This window comes from Natrix helvetica, assembly GCF_964273705.1.
Source record: "Natrix helvetica genome assembly, chromosome: 2".
In the NCBI taxonomy this organism is placed as follows: Eukaryota; Metazoa; Chordata; class Lepidosauria; order Squamata; family Natricidae; genus Natrix; species Natrix helvetica.
In genome coordinates this window covers 278,408,746-278,420,620 of record NC_138552.1, presented here as the reverse complement: position 1 = coordinate 278,420,620, position 11,875 = coordinate 278,408,746, and the positions used below count along the sequence as shown (strand labels likewise).

The following is an 11,875-nucleotide window of genomic DNA, read 5'->3' as shown; positions in this document are numbered from 1 at the left end:
CCTTTTGGCTCCCTGCACTCCATAGTCCATGCTGCCCTAGCGGATCTTTGCCATCTTTTTATCCCACGGCTTACCAAGAATGCCCAGCCTGGTCCTTCCCAGGTGCCCAGCTGGCCGCACAAGCCTTTCTTCCATAGGTCACCAAGGCAATTTCCTCCGGATGCCTGGGGAAGATGCCCTCATATGGCCAGCAGCTGCCTTGTGAAGGGGCCAGGCCAAGCATGCCTTGTCAGCTAGGAAGAAGACAGTGAGGGTCAGCAACACTCTCAGAATTTAGGGCAGTGAGAGCAGCTGGGGCTTGCTGGGCAGCTGTTTACCCTGCTGGGAAGCAACTTCATTGCTAGATGGCGGCTGCATGCTGGGCAGCACTTACACCATTCTGCTGCAGCTTCCTGGGGTGGGTAAGGATTCCAGCGGCAGCTGAAGCTTTGCCCTGTGCCTCAGGGTCTTCTTGAAAGCCCTCTAGTCACGGCACACCAGGAAGCCCCTGTGTCGTAGCATGGCAAGCATCCCAGAGTTGCGCAATTCTGCAGGGCAGCCAAAAAAGACAGACATGAAAGGGGAGAGGCATTTGGGGGGAAGTTGAAGGGGAGGCAGTCCCTTGCCTGGGAAAACTAAGGCTCAGGGCTCGAAGTGACCAAGCCTGGAATGGCTTGGATTGGGGTTGGTCCAGTGGTGGGATTCAAAAATTTTTACTACTGGTTCTGTGGGCATGGCATGGCTTGGTGGGCGTGGCAGGGGAAGGTTACTGGAAACTCCCCATTCCCTCCCGATCAGCTGGGACTCGGGAGGCAGAGAATAGATGGGGGTAGAGCCAGTCAGAGGTGGTATTTACCGGTTCTCTGAACTACTCAGAATTTCCACTACCGGTTCTCCAGAACTGGTCAGAACCTGCTCAATACCACCTCTGGGTTGGTCCTTGGCTAATGACTAATGGAATTCACTTAACAAGTGCTGTCGTCAAGCAATGTGGTTGCAGTTTACGAATGCATGGCTTAGCAATGGGAATTCCAGTCCCGGTTTGGGTTGGAGGGCTACCTGTAAAATAAAAAAACAGAAGACGCTGCCTTCATGTCCTGCTTGTGAGCGTTCCATAGCATCTGGCTCGCCATGATAAATGCTTAATTAGAGGCACCTTCAGCATTATCGAGAGCTGTTCTTAGAAAGTTATGAATGCAAGATGGCATCAAAATTAAAACCAGAAAAAAACCACATGTGTATATATAACAAGAAAAGGAGGGATTGGGGCTAATTGGCAACTGGATAAGCAACAGCTTGACTCATCCACATAGAAATTTGACTTTTCTCTTTTAAGGGGATGACTGAGGAAAAGCTCCAGTTGCTCTTAGAAGAAGGCCTGATGGAACACAGCCAGAATTGTCAGCACTGTCCTGAATTCACTGTAACTAATACGATGGAAGAAGCTAATCTTCTTATGAGCTGTCAGGTAATCTTATGAGCTGTCAGTATCCAAAGTTAGCGAGAATGTTGCACTGACAATTCACTCCAATAATTTTCCCCCAATAATTTTTTACCACAAAAATCAGAAGCACTTGTTTCTTATACACAATATTATGAACCCAATGCTAATGTCACCCTCTTGAAAAGCAAAGATGTCCTTGAGCTGAGCTCAAATATTTGTGGCTGCATCCATGCAGCTTTCTTGGTTCAACCGAGAAAATACCTGAAACCAGCCATCTTTACTTTTTTGGTCATGTTTTTATTCTGCTTAAAGACTTTGACTAAAAAGTAAAAGGTTTTTCTTTTTTAAGTGGAACACAAAGCAGAATAGCTAACTTAACCGTTCTGTAAAGTATCCCAGTTTTGCAAGTAGTGGCTTTCCTTACACCTAACCAGAGGGAGAAAAACCCTCTAGAGCAGGGGTGTCAAACTCGATTTCATTGAGGGCCGCATCAGGGTTGTGTTTGACCTTGGGGGGCTGGGGTGGGCGTGGTCAGCTTGATATCACTCGTGTCAGGGGTGCCTGTGGTGGCCCAAGTGTTCTGCCAGCGAGACAGGCTCCCGAGTTCCTTTTTCGGCTGCGACAACCTCCTGCAACCCTCTGCCAGCAAAAATGGAGCTTGTGGGGACTGTGTGCGGCCCTCCCAAACTCCGTTTTAACTGGCAGAGGCACTGCAGGCCAGTCCTTCCAGGGTGGCCCCTCGAGCCAGGTCTAAGCACCCTGTGGGCCGGATCTGGCCCCCGGGCCTTGAGTTTGACATCCCTGCTCTAGGGGGAAGTGCCGTAGCTTTTCAAACTTAGAAGATAGATTTAAAAGGTTACATGTTGTTCAATGGGAAAGAGCCATAGCTATACTTAAATACACACAAGCACTTTGTGAATGAATCAGGACTTTATTTAAGAAACAATAACTTGCATTTATTTCCTTTTGCTTCTAGGCTTGCGATTCCTGGACAGTGATTTTTTAATTCCATCTGTATAGCCCTAGAGTATTGTAGAAAGACAATGCTGTTTCCCCCTCCTTCTTCTTTAGAAGAGTGTGTATGTATATAATACTCACAGTGTATATAAGTACAAAATGTCCTTTATTTTTTTTAAAATTGAACTGGATCTATGCTAATTTTTTTTCCTAACGTGTTGTGATGAATAAACTCCTTTTATGATAAGAACTGGGGATTATAGGTTTGGAGCAGACATTTCTGGTTGCCGCCCTTTCGTGTACAAATTCTTGGAAATTTTGATCCAAATTGCATGTACTTTCATCAGGGGATTAAAGGAATTGCAATGTGTGAAGCACCTATTTTGCAAAGAATATCTGCTAGATTCCAACTGGTAAAATTTGTGCTTAAAGGCGGTCAGATAACAGGAAAGGATGGATATATTTCATTCTTGGACATGTCTAAAGGCCAGGATCAACAATTGTACAATTAAGATTTGGCCAACATACCAGTCACCAGCTCTGAATTCCTGTCACTTAGTGGAAACAACGCTGGCCAGTAGCCTTATTACATAAAGCAGAAAGCATTGCATCTTTTAATAATATCTGGAAATAAAATTGTATGGGTATGCAATTGCTCTTTCCTCCCAAATATGCTGGTGAAATTCAGAGCTGTGATTAAAAGGGGTGGGGGAAACTACCCCTCTCAATAACTAGAAAAACTGGTAGCCCTAATGTGCCTTTTTAGATGAGACACTACCCCTTATTCCACAAAAGGGTTTTTAGCCTGGCCTCCTTTTGTCCCAAAGAATTCTGCTTCTTGGTAAGCTATGGCATGAAGATCCACTCGAAATGGAAGTACAGATTTCTTGTTACAAGCTTGTTTTCTGGAGCTCTATGGGAAAGCTGTTGATTAGTAGTTTCCATTTTAAAAATCCCAGAATTTGGGTTCATGGAAGTCCCTGATGTATAAATTGGTACATTACTGAGTCATGTTTCTTTTATTTTGAGAGCCACCTTAGCAAAAATATTGGATAGTATAGAAAAAACCCATATAAAATACTGTATTATTTAAACACAAAATAGGATAGAGGGACAAGAATATGCCATCAGGTATATTACTATTTCCCACATTTTGGAGGAAACGTTCTTTGAAATCAAGTAATTAAAATTACCTTATGGTAGCCAAGCAGTATCTGATCAAGATAAAAGATCATTTTATAGTTCCTTCTTCTTGAATATAGCCTGACATTGATGCTGTATTCCCACCAAAATATGTAATATAAATTGGGTACCTCCGTTTGCATTTTTTCCCTTGCTAGCTTTAAAAGATCAAGTTCAAGTCTAATTCACATTGCATACTAGTGTAATGTATCCTTGTATAACATATTTGCACTAATATACCAAATCTATTAATTCCTACTAACATCAGTTCTGATCAGTGTTATATGCTGCACTTAAAATCATTGTAATCTTTTTCTGTTGGGCTTTGTAAAAGAAAAGGGCTGGCTCAATATTCATAGTCATGCTATTGACTAGAGTTAGTTTTAAGCATGTATTGGTTCAAACAGTTCCATTACTACCAGTATCAGTTTGGAAGTACCAAAAACCAATGTGATTCCTCTTTCTCTTATCCTTCTACCAACAGATGAAAAAGTTTAATCTTGTGTAAAGACAATAAGTACCTACGTGGGTAATGTTCATTAATATTCTGATGTTGTTTTTTACTTTCTGCGTTGTTGACCAACTTGAGTTTTGTTAATTGGAAAAGCAGGATATAATTTAAGAAATAAACTGCCTCTAAAGCCGTTAGTTTTGATTGTAATGTTTTCTGTTGCTTGAAATCCAGATGCAAAATTACCTATTGCTTCTTTTCAAACACTAAACTACTCTAAGATTCATGTTCTCTTAGGCTGTAATCCATTGTACAGTCAGGCCACAGAATTAAATGGGTCCCTTTATGAAGCTTTGAGCAGAACCTGTAGAATCATTTTAGCAATTTCAATGATTAAGGGCTCTAAAATGGGATCTTAGCTTGACTTTACTTCCACTTGCCAGATAGTCTTCCCACAACTATGGCCATACTCCTGAAAGCAAAAGAGATTAATCAAATGAGCTTTAAACTTCATTCCAGGGAAAAGATGTTTCCTCAAAAGGGCCTTTTCTTGTTGTTTGCAAATTATGCAAATAAATCATGACTGTCACACAAACCTCTTGGAAATATTTCCAAAGGGGAAAATACGTTTATTATATTACTACACAGTCACTTTCTCAATCTGTTCATTTTGACCTCCACCTCCTGCACAATACTATGCAATTTAGTAGCAGTTTTTGTCAAGGCAGCAAAGCTTTCTTTAAGGTTTCCAGTCCCTTCATTTCTGCCTATATTGTCAAGACCATCAAACCATTGTAGAATTCCTTCAAGATGCCCCTGGACGATCTTTTGCTCTTCCAGTTCTGTTTGTAAGGCTTGCTCAGCACACATTTCAGCTTTAAGTTCTCTTTCGAGCTGGCTGATTTCATTCTCCAGTTCTTGAAACTGTTTTGCAGTGTAGCAGAATTCCTCTTGGAGTTTATCTTCTGGAAGACAAATGTTCTTGGGGATGCTTAAAACTGTGCTTAAAAGAGATCCTTCCATCTTAGTGAACAGATTGTCGAAGCGTTCCTTCATCAAAGCAAAGAATTTTTCTGAGCTCCTCCGGATTAAAGTAGGTGTAAGACTAGGACAGATGTTCTTTAGTTTATTCAATATAACTTTCTCCACTACCAGCATTATATGAGAAAGATGATCTTGAAAAGCGAAATATATCCGCAACATGAATGTTTGAGGGGTAAAACCAAAAAACTGAGCTTCGTATGTCATTGGATTTATTGACATGTTGAGAAATACCTGGAAAAAAAAACATTAAAACAAAATCAGACTTTAGTAAATTAATTGGATTGGGTTCATAGATTGTGCTAAATTGTCAGTCCTTTGAGGTAGTCCAGACAAGAAGAACCAACATGAGTTTACTGTAAGATTACCATAACAGAACTTTGCAAGTCTGAAAGTACATCTCTTCCCCACCCTACCCCCTTGCCTTTATGGTCCAAGAAACTAAGGAGGGTCCCTTCTGAGACTTTTGCTACACAATTACTTCTGTGGGCTAGGGTGCCTCTTATCTCATTGTTGCTTAGTCTGCTGCTGTTCCTCCTCCTGTTTTTCTAGGAGATTCTCACAATTAGACCTGTACATAGAAATACATACAAAGAGCTGGAAAAGACCTGAGGTCTTCTAGTCCAGTGTTTCCCAACCTTGGCGACTTTAAGTCCTGTGGACTTCAATTCCCAGAATCCCCCAGCCAGCATAGCTGGCTGGGGAATTCTGGGAGTTGAAGTCCACAGGACTTAAATAATAATATATAATAATATATTTATTTCTTAGCCGCACCCTCTCCCGAAGGACTCGGGGCGGCGTACAACGAAACATTCGAAATAAATATGTAAACAAAACAAACATATAACAAAGGTACACTAAAACATACATACATACATGAGGAGGAGATCGATTGATAAAAACAATTAAAATACTGTATTTAAAACCCCTAGAAATTAAATATAATTAAAATACCCAGTTAAAAACCCGTCAGGAGCGATATGGTTAAATCAAAGTTGAGCCAGGCCAGCTGCTTGGAAAAGGTGGGTCTTAAGCTTAATACGGAAGGAGCGGAGGTCAGAGGTATTCCTAATATCCGGAGGGAGGTCATTCCACAGGGCTGGGCCCGCCACAGAGAAGGCTCTACTCCTAGGCGCCGCCCCACGACATTAAAGTCGCCAAGGTTGGGAAACACTGGACTAGTCCAGCAGCCCCCAACCTTTTGGGCACCAGGAACTGGTTCTGTGGAGAGCTTTTTCCATGGACTAGAGGGGGTAGGTTTTTGCATGCTGCCTGAATCCCATAAAGGTGGCTTCATTTGTTTGCGCAGCCCAGCTTCTGGCATGCTGCGGCCTGGTACCAATCCATGGACCAGGAGTTGGGGAACCCTGTTCTAGTCCAATCCCCTGCCTAACACAGGAGACCTTACACCATCCTGGTCAAATGATTGTCCAGTCTATTTTTGAAAACCTCCAGTGATGGATCACCCACAATTCCAAGGGGCATGCTATTCTATTGATAAATTGCTCCCATTGTCAGAAAAGTTCTGCTTACTTCTAAGGTTGGAACACTAACCCATTACTTCTTGTCACATCTTATGCTCTGGACAAAAAGTCAATCTCCTCTTCTCTGTGAGAGCCCCTCAAGTATGTCACATGGTCTTGGGGTCCCTGCTCGACTATCACAGATTTCAAATAACTATATCTCCACAGCCACATCCTCAACTTTGTCCCTGTTTTTAGGGCTTTATATGTCAGTGATGAAAAACCAACCCTACTTTTTTAGGGGGTATGAAACATGCTCTTTCTAATGAGAATGATTTGATAGAGTTTCCAGAAGGTGGAAACCAGACAAATGACTATATCTCCGCAAGTATTGCATCGGCAAATGTCACACTTTACCAATGTTCATTGGGGACACGTGTGCATGTTCACACAAAATTTCATCAAAATCTGCGATGGTTGAGCGGGGCTCTTTTCTGAAATCAGACCACTCGACATTGTCACGTCCCCCCTAATTCTTCTCTTTGATAGGCTAAACACAGCATTACCCATTAACCGAGCCATAGTAAAATGTGGAGTATATCGCAAAAGAGGGATTCATACCACTTGCTGAAATAAAATAGTTTAGCACAGTGCATGATCACTATTAGAACTGATATTCCAAGCATTTGGGCACAATGTACAGTGGGGCAAAAAAGTATTTAGACAGCGACCAATTGTGCAAGTTCTCCCACTTAAAAAGATGAGAGAGGCCTGTAATTGGCATCATAGGTAGACCTCAACCATGAGAGACAAAATGTAAAAAAAAAAAACCAAACTATCACATTGGCTGATTTGGAAATAATTTATTTGTAAATTATGGTGGAAAATAAGTATTTGGTCAATATCAAATGTTCATCTCAATATTTCGTTATATATCCTTTGTTGGCAATGACAGAGGTCAAACGTTTTCTGTAAGTCTTCATAAGGTTGGCACACATTGTTGCTGGTATGTTGGCCCATTCCTCCATGCAGATCTCCTCTAGAGCAGTGATGTTTTGGGGCTGTCGCTGGGCAACACGGACTTTCAACTTCCTCCAAAGGTTTTCTATGGGGTTGAGATCTGGAGACTGGCTAGGCCACTCCAGGACCTTGAAATGCTTCTTACGAAGCCACTCCTTCATTGCCCGGGTGGTATGTTTGGGAGCATTGTCATGTTGAAAGACCCAGCCACGTTTCATCTTCAATGCCCTTGCTGATGGAAGGAGGTTTGCACTCAAAATCTCACGATACATGGCCCCATTCATTCTGTCCTGTACACGGATCAGTCGTCCTGGTCCCTTTGCAGAGAAACAGCCCCAAAGCATGATGTTGCCACTCCCATGCTTCACAGTAGGTATGGTGTTCTTTGGATGCAACTCAGCATTCTCTCTCCTCCAAACACGACGAGTTGTGCTTCTACCAAACAGTTCTATTTTAGTTTCATCTGATCATATGACATTCTCCCAATCCTCTTCTGGATCATCCAAATGCTCTCTAGCAAACTTCAGATGGGCCTGGACATGGACTGGCTTAAGCAGGGGGACACGTCTGGCACTGCAGGATCTGAGTCCCTGGCGGCGTAGTGTGTTACTGATGGTAGCCTTTGTTACATTGGTCCCAGCTCTCTGCAGGTCATTCACTAGGTCCCCTCGTGTGATCCTGGGATTTTTGCTCACCGTTCTTGGGATCATTTTGACCCCACGGGGTGAGATCTTGTGTGGAGCCCCAGATCGAGGGAGATTATCAGTGGTCTTGTATGTCTTCCATTTTCTAATTATTGCTCCCACAGTTGATTTGTTCACACCAAGCTGCTTGCCTATTGCAGATTCAGTCTTCCCAGCCTGGTGCAGGTCTACAATTTTGTTTCTGGTGTCCTTTGACAGCTCTTTGGTCTTCACCATAGTGGAGTTTGGAGTGTGACTGTTTGAGGTTGTGGAGAGGTGTCTTTTATACTGATGACAAGTTCAAACAGTTGCCATTGATACAGGTAATGAGTGCAGGACAGAGGAGCCTCCTAAAGAAGAAGGTACAGGTCTGTGAGAGCCAGAAATCTTGCTTGTTTGTAGGTGACCAAATACTTATTTTCCACCATAATTTACAAATAAATTCTTTCCAAATCAGCCAATGTGATTGTTTGGTCTTTTTTTTTACATTTTGTCTCTCATAGTTGAGGTCTACCTATGATGCCAATTACAGGCCTCTCTCATCTTTTTAAGTGGGAGAACTTGCACAATTAGTAGTTGACTAAATACTTTTTTGCCCCACTGTAACTTACTTTAAAAGAAAATAAAGAAATGATACTTGGAAAAAAAAAGAGAAAGGAATTTTTTGCGGGGGGGGGGGGGGGGGGGAACCACTGTCTTATGGATAGGAAAAGGGGAAGTGGCCATACAATGAATGGACATTGTTAGGGATGTAACCCTAGGCTTGGCTTGGCAATGTATATAAGCTATGATTACTTTACTGTTACTTTAAATGTTAGAGAAATGTAATTGGTTTGTTACCTCAAGCAGCTATAAGAGGGAGCCAGAATGGCTGTTAGCTCTCTCTGTTTGTTAGACGCTGATTTGATACTGCTTGTGACTTACTGATCTTGCTATTGTTAGCTATACTTTGTGTGTTAAACTGAGACTATTTGATAACTGAATTACTGAACTGTGTATGACTTGGACTGTTAACCAGACTCTGAATACTTCTATATTTCTACATAGTAAACTACTATATTTTTATACTATTCAGTGTCTCTGTATGCTGGTTTATGCATGTTATTCCATATCACTCTCATTACGCTTCCCTGCATACTCGCTCTTCTAATGGGGAGCTTAATTACTTAACAGACATACAAATAAAATCAATTATTCAGTAGACACCCAACCCCACTGCAAAAACATTTTTTGTATTCAGAATTACTTGATACATGTAAAATAAAAAAGCCTATGCAACAGGATAGCTAAATAAAATTCTGAATACTAATTCCATATTATTGAAATGGTTATTAAATTGACCGATTTATTCCAGAACATGCTCGCAACTCAGCAGTATTATATTACTAGATAATGTTTCAGACATTTAAAAACTAGCTATTTTAAAATAATTCAAATATTTAAAATTTAATGTACTTGGACAACCCACTTTTCTGAGGAAACTTGATGGAAAACATTGCCTTGGACTGCTATGTTGGATGATGGAATTTTATACACGTAGGAACTTGTACACCTCGCTTTTTTGAATCAAATAAATTCCAATGCCAAACTTGTTGAGCCTCAGTACTCTTTCTAATTAAAGGGCTCTAATTGTTGAAGTAGTGGGATTTCCTGATAGAAATCTATACAAAGTAATTTTTGACAAATGTGACTGAAGTTCAATAAGTTCCAAAAGCAGAACTGTCAGAAGTAGTTTCTCCTTTCCAAATAAACAGCTATAAAATATAAATAATGCTATACATTTACCTGACAGCAATTACTGTTAAATATAATAGGACTTCTTTTCAAATACATATATGCTTGGTTGGGTTTTAACAACAGGAATGTTATACAGTTGACAGATAATTGAATAGGAACATCTGGTAGGTTTCCAAATGTTTTCAAATACACTGATAAGGATGTCCATATACTAATTATTTAACTATATCAAAACTCCAGCCCAAAATAGGTGAATGAGGTCGGAATTTCAGAATTTAGCTCAATTTTAGATTCATGTTTGCCATAAACAAGCCAGAAATTTATCTTGTACAAACCTTCCAGTGCTGAAGGACAATAATGTGACCTGCTCAATCCTATAAAATGCCAGGATAGACAGCGATTTCCCTTTAAGTGATGCCCGATTGTTCTTCCAATTATCATCCTCTCTCACTTGTTGGCCGTTGTCATTTCATTCTTGATCAGATAAGTCGTTTCTTCCCGATTCCCCATCTTTACATTTTTGGACCCATCGATGTACAGTACTCACGTCAATACAGTCATCACCATAAATAGCCTGCATTCGGCGATGGATTTCAATTGGAGGGACTCCTTTGGTGGTCAAAAACTCAATCACGGCACGTTGCTTAAAGCGTATGGCCGAGTACTCAGTGCAGGCTTCCATTTCACTAGCAACAGCCACCCAACCTTTTCTCTCTCTCTCATCAACTTCCCGCCAACTGAAGCGAAAAAAGAGATGCTTAAAAAAAACAGGTCAGAAGTTCCAGCACTGCCATCTGTTGGCCAGCAAACATCGGGGCTGCTGCTTTCCTTTCAACCCGGACAGTAGGCAGCCCGAGCTTATTTTTAAGACCTCAAAAAACAGAGAGAATGGCAATGTTCAGCCTGAACCGGAGGCCTGACTTCGAATTTAGACCAGCTCTTTTCCTTCTGCCCAACCTGCCTCATAGAATGGAAGGGAGACTTACGTTTATCTATTATTTCTAAGGTGCGCGTACACTTACGCCATAGACACCACCTCCTGGATATATATAATAAATAAATAATCAGCTGATAAGGAAGGAGAGCTTGTGGCCTAGAGGTTAATATAACTGCCTAACATGTAAAATAGACCAAGTTCGAATCCCAGTAAGGGTATGGCTAGCTGATGAGAGCTAAAAGCTTGAAATAGATCTATACTAGTCTCCCTTCATTTATTTATCAGCAAAAAAAATGTAATATGTGTGCATGTACACACACACACACACACTATTACAGTATTATTACATTTATTTGTGTGTGTGTGCGTACGTATGTGTATACATACACACAAATAAATAAATGTAACTACTGAAAACTGCCCTCCCAGCGCCATTTCCCATTTTAAAGGGGGGTGGGAAATCCTCCTTCGGGAATATTGTCACCCGTGAAAGAGTTTGCCTTCTTTTCCCGATATCCGTTTAATACCCAAAAGTTATCTAAGGTTTTAAGGTAACTAGGCAAGTCCTTCGCCGGTTTTTTTCGTGCTTTGTGTATCGTATTTAACGCCTAGTCCCGTTTTGGTCCATTGTGCTCTATTTTATTATTACCGGTTTTTGCGTTAAGTCTTATGCTTTAATTTAAAAGGTTACATTTTTTAAAGATCTGGAGGCTCAACTTACCTCAGAACCCCTCCGTCCCCGGGTAAGGATTCAAGTCTCGCTCAAAGAAATTTCCCCGAATTGAAATTCGCTTTTCCCGCCTCTTTTTGCTTCTTGCTCCTAGTTCCCTCCCTCTTCACCCGCCCCTTTCCACAACTAACCATAGAGTTGGGGAAGACTAGAGCCACGCAGACTAGACTTCCGGTAGTCGTCAGGATTCTCCGGAGACACCAAATCAGTTCTGATTGGATTCAACAAGTAGACGGAGGGAGGGAGGTGGA

At 41.3% G+C, this 11,875-nt stretch overlaps 2 protein-coding genes across 4 annotated transcripts in view; one reads left to right on the top strand and one right to left on the bottom strand.

Moving 5' to 3' along the window:
- RPAIN (RPA interacting protein) overlaps positions 1 to 4,210 on the top strand; it is a 12,419-nt gene extending 8,209 nt beyond the window's left edge. The window contains exons 6-7 of the mRNA XM_081943730.1: positions 1,316 to 1,447; positions 2,400 to 4,210. Of these exons, the coding sequence (XP_081799856.1) occupies positions 1,316 to 1,447; positions 2,400 to 2,429 (162 nt within the window). The 3' untranslated portion in view covers positions 2,430 to 4,210. The remainder of the gene's footprint in view (positions 1 to 1,315; positions 1,448 to 2,399) is intronic.
- A 400-nt stretch (positions 4,211 to 4,610) lies between these two features.
- MIS12 (MIS12 kinetochore complex component) lies at positions 4,611 to 11,872 on the bottom strand. Of its 3 annotated transcripts, XM_081943733.1 has the most exons (3): positions 11,616 to 11,836; positions 10,293 to 10,694; positions 4,611 to 5,288 (listed from the first exon to the last, which is right to left on the bottom strand). In XM_081943733.1, the coding sequence occupies exon 3, from the start codon at positions 5,274 to 5,276 to the stop codon at positions 4,662 to 4,664; it is 615 nt and encodes a 204-aa protein (XP_081799859.1). In that variant the 5' UTR covers positions 5,277 to 5,288; positions 10,293 to 10,694; positions 11,616 to 11,836; the 3' UTR covers positions 4,611 to 4,661. The 3 variants fall into 3 exon arrangements, with proteins under 3 accessions (XP_081799859.1, XP_081799857.1, XP_081799858.1); XM_081943731.1 differs by lacking the exon at positions 10,293 to 10,694 and having other exon boundaries at positions 11,756 to 11,872; XM_081943732.1 differs by lacking the exon at positions 10,293 to 10,694 and having other exon boundaries at positions 11,616 to 11,834.
- Between the last annotated feature and the right edge of the window lie 3 nt (positions 11,873 to 11,875).